The following is an 8,081-nucleotide window of genomic DNA, read 5'->3' on the forward strand; positions in this document are numbered from 1 at the left end:
CGCAGAGATGACAAAGTTCAGACTGAAGAATAAAGGTACTTGCATCAAAACTCGTTAAAATAGTTCAAAACTGTTTTTGCCTTATATTCTGTATTTTACATTTTTGTTTCTACACTTTAATAAATCACTGCACTAAAATGAGGTGACTGCAAGAGTTTTGCACAATGCTCTACATGACTTGAAAAGACTTCAGGTTGAAATTTTAGAGCTTCTTTAAGCAGTGTTAGCAGTACAGAGGTGCAGCTGGGTCCAACCTCAGGTTTGGCTTCTAAAACTTTAAGAATGAGCACAAAATTGTTACCTCATGTTCACGTGTTAAAGGCAGAGTTTGGGTTGCTTGTCGGGCGAGAAGGTACTTCATGTAGTTTTACCTCCCGATGTTTGCGATGGTTCTGGTTTAAAGACTGACACGGCGCTCAGCTTGATTTCTCCCAGGACTATTAAACTGGAATTATTCGCAGCACTCATCCCGTCAGGAGGGCGGCGCTGGATGTTTGTGGAGGTGAAGCAGAAATAAAGACAACAGAAGGGCCGCTTGTTTCGTTTCCTTTTATTTTCCAATAAATGTCTTTACAAATGTTCTCAGATGATGACGGCATCTGGAAGGCCGAGCTGAAGGCCACACAAAGGACACTTGGAAAACGACAGTCTGTGTTTACAGAGAATAAACGCCGCGCTCTTCGGGGGAACATTCACTCCAAGTAGAAACTCTGCCGACACAATAAATAGTTTCCAGAGCAAAAACACAAAAACACTCAGCAGACACACTCTAAAAGGAAATGTTACTGCAGGTATTTAATTTGTAAAACCAAATCGACTGGCCCGTTACTTAGAGCGCTCCCCAAAAACTGCTCAGGAAGTCACTCGTTCAGTCACTCGACAGATTCAAACCGTAAAACTGAAGCACTACGAGTCTAACAGCAGCGGCGGCAATGAACCGGAGGGAATGTAGGCGACGACCTGCTTCGATTGTTACGATTCAAAGAAACGATTCACAGTTTGACAACCAATTCATTGTGATCAGACGAGGAAACGATGGGGGTGTGTGCATGTGTGTGTGGATAAACCGGTGCGATGAAGAGGTCAGTGATTCCGCGTGGGAGGGGGCGGAGTCTGAGGATGACCACTGCTAAAACCACTGCGGAGTCTGCTAAAACCCTGGGGGAGATGGGGCGGGGTCAGCTCAGGCTTTCTTCTCTTCAAGGATCTTGTGGAGCTCGTCGGCGTCCTCAGAGCTTTTGACCCGAATCAGCAGGGGGACGGGGGTGGTGGGGTTCTTGTCGTCAACGGGCGGATTTGGCACGCACACCACCATCACGTTATTCTTCCCCACCCGAGTGCATGGCATGGATGACTGCACGATGATGTTCAGCAGGATGTTTCCTGGAGGAGGAGAGAACGTTATACAAGCAGAAGACCCGGCTTCAAAATTAATATTTATATTTGATGACTTGAAGATTTCAAATTTTATCATTTCATATTTATTATTACTATTTATTTCAAATTACACCTAAAGTTAAATCTCCTGTAAGAAAATGAGGCGTTTGCTAATCAGGGCTTTAAATGGGATGTCTGACATCAGCACGACTGGTCCAGCGTTCTGCTTGTCTGCATCCTGTCTGCTGATTCATGACCATTCACAACGACTTCCCGTATTTTTCGGCCCATAAAGCACGCCGTGTTATAAGGCGCATTAAGCGAAACAAAACAGTCAGATAAGTCAAACTTTTACTCAACTCATTCTTGCTTCCTCCACTTCCATACCATTGATACATTAATGTTGAATTCTCTCACAGCTGCTCTATTCCCGTGTCGTTGCAGTATATTAATGACTAACCTCGTATTGTGGATGGATTATCTCAGTTGTTCTCCTTTTATCGAGTAGAAAAAAGTTAGCATTCATCCTCTAACTTCACTGTGTTTATGTTATGCTAACATAGCTGTTTCGCTAGCAATCATGTAGCACATCATTATTTACCAGCTAGTCCAACAAACAAAAGTGCGCCTTATAGTGCGGAAAATACAGTACAAAGAAATATTTTCTTAGTGTCCTTCAGCGATTCCTGTTGGTTAATCTGCAGATTATTTCTGAAACTGGATTTGATGTTTGATAAAAATGGAGGTTAAAACCTGCACCAGTTTCAGATCTTCCAGCTGTTTGTGGAAGAAGTTTCACTTGCTCTCAATTTAAAGAAGCTTTATCTTTGATATCATTGATTAGCTGCAGTAATCCTGATCGAGTCTTTTCACGTCATCAAGGATTTGATCTGTTTTCATTGTTGAAGCAGCAGTGCTTGTATCTGACCAGCAGGTGGAGCCGTCTGATCACAGCTCAGACATCGTGAAGAAGAGGAAGCTGCTGAATGTGGATTATTTTTATGCTTTTAGGTGTTCTGGATGTTTCTGGGCCTGAAACCTGAAGCTCGACATATTAAATGTTTCACTGCTGTAGGTTTGATGCTGCGAGGCTTATTACAATTATAAGTGAGCAGTTAGTGGTTACACTCACTTTAAATGGTCTGCGTTATTTTAGATTACACTTTAAAGTCTATTTTTGTTCCCTTTGTTTTTGTTAGGACTAATCTGACACAGTGACCACCCTGACAAACATCATGTAGTCTCTGGCAACACAGCGCGTTTATTTAAAGAAAAAATCTCAAGTTGGATTGAATATTCCTGATGTGATGACAGATGTTTTGAGGTGTTTTATATAAAATGAATCTGTCGGCGCGATGCTCTCACCCAGGTTGGTGTCGGCTCGGATGATCATCTGAGTTTTCCCCTCGGGTGTCTTTTTGAGGTGCAGCGTTCCCACTCCTTTATCTTTGAACTCCGACTCCTTCTTATAGAACATTTTACACCTGGAAGCAGAGGGACACTTTCAGGGTTTTTAGTGATGAAGATTTAAAGTCTGCTCTCTCAATCGTACTAAGATGGAGGAAGCTTAGAGCAGGTTGGAGGTTCCTCCATCAGCTGCAGGTCAAGTTCATTTCTCATTGTGTTCTTTTAAAACTTGCTGGAAGTTTGTATTTCATGACTACAATACGATAACGTAATGATCTGTCTGCTCCTCTCTGTGAGGAGGTGAACTCTGTGAGTGCAGGGAAAGGACAAACAGCCAATGAGATGAGAAGTTGAACCAACAGCTGGAAGCTACAGAGAAATATTTCTTACAGTTTCTCACTTTCTTCTAAGCCCTCTCCTTTTCCTCCATCTTTGTCTAAAAATTTGATCCAATCAGCTCAAAAGCATTACTAAGCTCCTCCTCCTGATAACCTTCAAGATGCAGTGTGAAGTAAATTTTTATTAACTAATTTGACTGAAATTCATTTATTCTAACTTCACTTGTATTCACGCGGTGCACCACAGCTCTACATCAGTTTTGTCTGAATGATTAAACACAGCTATGAGTTCTGTGCACATCGCTGCTCCTGTTTCCTCCTTTTCAGATTGATTTCTATGTGAAGCTGAAGCTGCTGCTCGACCTGCAGCTTCAGGGTGAAACATTTCAGAAACTTACTTCTTGGAGTAGAAAGCATCGTCTTCTTTCACCTCTTTGACCTCCGGCTTGGGCGGCTCTTCCGACTCCTCGTCACCGTTTTCGTCTACAAAAAAATATCTCAATAAAATTAAATAAAATATAAAAATTATATATAAATATAAATCACATTTTATGTCACACGTCATGTTTTTTCCTTTCATGTTGAATCTTTGTCTTTCAAACTGCTGATAAAATGAGCACTGATTAAGTTTTAACTGATTTATTTAAACTATTTAAAATCATTTTCAAATAATTTTCAAACTCATCCCATTTGATCTTCACAGTAAAAAATATGAGACAGAATCTCAGCTTTAAAACTTAGATATAACTTCATGTATTTGAGTGTTTTGCTGACCTGTGGGTTGAGCGTCCTCGGCTTTCGCCCCACTAAAGGACAGCGGAGCGCCTGATCCTGGAGCTCCAAACACTGAGGTCTGACTGGAGGAGGAGGAGGAGAAGGAGAAGCTGGGGGGAGTTGATTTGTTCCCTAAGGAACCCAGAACTGAGCTGTCCACCTTCTGGCCAAAGTTGAACGTGACTCCGGCAGGGATTGGAGCGGCGGCGGAGCTTTTCTCCCGGGTTGAGTCGTCCGTTGTGTTTTTGGTGAAAGAGAACAAGGCAGCAGGAGTGGAGGTCGCCGAGCTGCTGCCGGAGGAAGATGAAGGAGGAGGAAGAACTGCGGCTGTGGCTGGCAGCGTTCCTCCATGCTTCTTCTCCTCAGAGCCTCCGTCAGCTGATCCGGCACCATACTGGCGCTCAATGCTGGCCAAGTGGCGCTCGTAGTCCCTGAAGATGGGGTTGAGGTCGCACAGCGGGTTGTCGTTCACGTGTTTGGTGATCCAGTCCCGCACTGAGCAGTTGAGTGCCGTGAGCTGCCGGCTGTACTCTTTATTGCTGCTGCTGCTGGAGCTCTGACTCGCACTGGAGGCGGAGCCATTGGTCTGCTTGGTGGCAATATCAGCGGCGGGTTTAGCCGAGGATGGCCCGTTAAACGTCAGACCTTCGAGGAAGGAGAAAGTGTTAGTGATGGCATAGAAAGCTCAGCTTAGAAAGAAGGAAGCAGAATAAGAGAGTTACACGTAAAACATAACCGGAAAATTTGATGTGTTTTTTTAATCGATCATAAAGATGAACTGCTGTGAGCATCCTGAACACATTTTACTCTCATAAGAGATCAATAAAATCATCATGTCCATGTCTTAGCATTTTTAAAGCTTCTAAAAACTAATGAAGACATTTTAAACACAAAAAGAAAGCTCATTTATGGATCACATTCGAAGGACGAACAGGAATCTGAGCTGAAAGTTTTGAATGGCAAATAAAGAGGAAATAGTTTCCGATCAATAACCGATCGAGCTGATCAATGTTTTGCTCACCAGGTGCAGACGAGGACGCTGCAGGCGAGGAGAAACCTCCGAAGGAGGGCGTGACGCTGTTCCCATTCGTCAGACCGCCGAGGCCTTTGAAGCCTCCGCCATTCCCAAACCCGGAGAACGGAGTTGGAGCTGAGCTGCTGCTTGCCGCCGCGGTCAAAGAGAAGCCTTTAAAGCCTTTAAATGCTCCACTGCCCTCGCTCTGAAACAGGGAAACACTCAGATTACTTCATGATTATAATCAACAGGTAAACAATGGTTTTCTCCTCGTACCTCGGTTCCAGTGTTTCTGCGTTTGGCCTTCTTGATTGCTCGATTCTTAAGCACATCTTCACTCGCCACTGAAAACGTCCCGGCCTGAAGGAGGACAAGAAAGTCAGACTCACATAATTCCAATTTCCTGAAGCCAGACTTACAGCTTCAGTATGGCCTCTTACCTCCTCGCCCTCCTCCTCCTGATCCCAGTTCCTGTCCGTGAGCTCCTTATCAGCGATCCTCTTCGCCATCCCACCGGCTCTGAAACAAAACATAAGAATTCAGTTTGTGTTCTCTTTCATTTTTTTTTTCAGGGTTTAGTGTGTCTTAATCAGCATTTTACAGAAATGAACTGAATAAGGAGTAGAAAAGTTTCAGTCTAGAAGCAAAAACTAGGACTGTAATAAAAACATGTTTACAAAACGGTTTATCATAAGCAAAGTAAAGTATTCTGCAAAGGGGAACCACCCCACCCCCCCTACACACACACAAAAACAAAACAGGATTATTATTGATAACTATTGATTAACCAGCTGGTGTAAATCAGATAACAGAGCTCAGTTTGTCCATTAGCACAATTACTCAATTTTATGGACAGTTTGTTACAATTACTATTTAATCTAAACTATTTTAGTAGATTTTACTCTCACCATCTATCACTACTGTTAACATTTTTCTGCTCATCTTCATCTGGCTCAATGCTCCAGAATAGAAATCTGTGGAAGAATCCACAGATGTCCAAAGCTGCCCACAGACTGAACCTTAACTTACTGAACCTGAGCTTTTATCTCACCTACTTTCAGTATTACTTCACCTGAACACACCACTCTGTTTTTCTCCACTAAAACACCTGATATTCAGATGAACAGGCAACAGGTAACAACAGGTGTAAATCTGAGCTTTGGACGGTCAGTCAGGCTGAACATTTAAAGGTTTCACCTCAAAATATGTGAAACAATAAATTGAGTATTTTACTAAAAGAAAGTAGTGCGTCAAATGATAAAAAGCTCCAAATTCTTTACAGCTTTTCGCCAAAAACCCGGCTTCATTTGGTGTTTAGTTATTAATGGAGGCCGATAATCACCGATTAATCGACTATAAACAGCTGTGGTGGAGCTGCTGTTCGAATATTCTGGATGGTGTAAAGGTTGAAACATACCTGTGAATTCCTAGTGCGGTCCAAGGAAAGCTGATGTTTAACTAAATCAAATGCACAGGGGTGAGCACTCCTGTCAGGCAGCCTTTATCCGGGTTAACCATCAACTAGCCTGATTCGATTAGCGCTTCTTTCCGGGTATAATCAATCACCTGTGTACCTGAGCCGAGAGATTTTCTAACTAACGTTTTACTCAAATTTCCGATTACTGAAAAACTGACTCCTGATAAACTGGCCTACCATTACCGGCGCATACACCGAGGCCACCTGGCCTGTCCACTCCGGTGTCTAACATCGTGTTCTGGCTGTTAGCCGCGGAACTAAACAAGCAAGCTAACCGGGCCGCTCACAAGCAGCTAATGTTAGCCAGCAGGCTAATGGTACGAGCTCCTCCCGTTTCCGGCGTTTAATGACTTTTTGTTAACAGGTGAATGTGACGCACCTTGTCTGTAACTTAAAGTCCGGTCTCTGCCTCCGCGCGGCTCTGACAGCTCCAGGTAACGTCTGGCTGAACACCTTAACAGGTAACACCGCTCTGTGTTTTTGAACAAACCTCCTTACGCCGCCATTTTACAGAGCGGTATATTCGCATGGGTTTGCGCGGCCCACTTTTCACGCATGCGCACCACAAAGCGGCCTTTAGTCTGGGAATTGTAGTCCATATGTTTTTTAAAACGATAATAAGAGGTTAAAAACACAAAGGTAAATGCATACTACGCACATAAATCATATTAAATATTAATTATGTCACCGGTGATTATTTAACTTTACATGCAGGGTGAAGGGTCTGGCTTAATGAGCAACAGCTTAATGGCCACGAGCCCTAGTGACTTTCAATCTGTGGCCCAGTGGCCAAGCTCTGCACCACCACTGCTCCGAAGGGGCAGCTCTGCACAAGTAAAACATGCAGGTGTATACCTCCAAAGCTCTGCAGCTTGTTTCAGGATAAAAGCTGTCATTCGTAAGTTTGACCAAGAAATCCTCCATCATCCTGTAATAACTTCACTATTAAACATGTTTATTTTTCAGAAATAAACTACACTCTGGCCAGCAGCACTTGTGATATTATTTTTTAGAATAATTTTTTTAATAATCCATGTTATCTACACTCCAAGTTAATTCAATAAGTCCAAATCCAGGAAAAATCATAAAGCAAGTGAAAATAGGGGTGTCTGTAGATCAAGAGGTAGAAAGGGGTCGCCTGTTGATTGGAAGGTTGGTGGGTCAATCTCTGGGTGCTCCAGCTTGCATGCCAAATATCCTTGGGTAAGATACTGACCACAAATTGCTCTCCGATGCATCTTTGACAATGTGAATGTTAGACAGAGAGCATTTATAAATAGAAAAAAAGTGCTTGTATAAATGGATGTGAATGAGGTAAGTTGTATAAAGCACTTTCAGTACTCAGAGTAGATAATTGCTTTACAAGAACCAGTTCATTTACCAGACAAAATCATTAAACTATATAGCAATTATGGGAGTTTTTTTTTTTTTTTTTTAGCTAATATTTGATTAATTCCTTTTTTATGTAGTTGCTTAAGGACCCATGACCTCCCTGCTATGCCACCACTGCTGTGCAGGGATGGAGGATTGATCCTGTACCTGAGGAAGAGCTCAGGCACCTCATAGGATGCAGCTTGCCAGCACCCAGGGAGCTGTAGGATTTGTGGAAACTGGCAGCATAATGATAAAAATTAACACCTTGAAATTTGAGTTTTTTTCTCCAAACTGACTAAAAGTGGTAGAAGGGATGAGG

At 42.8% G+C, this 8,081-nt stretch overlaps 1 protein-coding gene across 1 annotated transcript; it reads right to left on the reverse strand.

Moving 5' to 3' along the window:
* Nucleotides 1-535: 535 nt before the first annotated feature.
* Nucleotides 536-6,920, reverse strand: nup50 (nucleoporin 50). The gene is made up of 8 exons (XM_063460240.1): nucleotides 6,768-6,920; nucleotides 5,352-5,430; nucleotides 5,188-5,271; nucleotides 4,918-5,116; nucleotides 3,897-4,541; nucleotides 3,521-3,605; nucleotides 2,743-2,861; nucleotides 536-1,383 (listed from the first exon to the last, which is right to left on the reverse strand). The coding sequence occupies exons 2-8, from the start codon at nucleotides 5,418-5,420 to the stop codon at nucleotides 1,184-1,186; spliced, it is 1,401 nt and encodes a 466-aa protein (XP_063316310.1). The 5' UTR covers nucleotides 5,421-5,430; nucleotides 6,768-6,920; the 3' UTR covers nucleotides 536-1,183.
* Nucleotides 6,921-8,081: the final 1,161 nt, after the last annotated feature.

Source organism: Pelmatolapia mariae, linkage group LG17, assembly GCF_036321145.2.
Source record: "Pelmatolapia mariae isolate MD_Pm_ZW linkage group LG17, Pm_UMD_F_2, whole genome shotgun sequence".
Classification (NCBI taxonomy): Eukaryota; Metazoa; Chordata; class Actinopteri; order Cichliformes; family Cichlidae; genus Pelmatolapia; species Pelmatolapia mariae.

Bases quoted from the DNA above. Each gene is read 5' to 3' on its own strand.
- nup50 (XM_063460240.1), bottom strand. From the start codon at position 5,420: ATGGCGAAGAGGATCGCTGATAAGGAGCTCACGGACAGGAACTGGGAT. The intron at 5,117-5,187 runs GTACGAGGAGAA...TCCCTGTTTCAG, and splicing joins GCAGAAACACTGGAACCGAG to AGCGAGGGCAGTGGAGCATT. The intron at 4,542-4,917 runs GTGAGCAAAACA...CCTTCCTCGAAG, and splicing joins AGCGTCCTCGTCTGCACCTG to GTCTGACGTTTAACGGGCCA.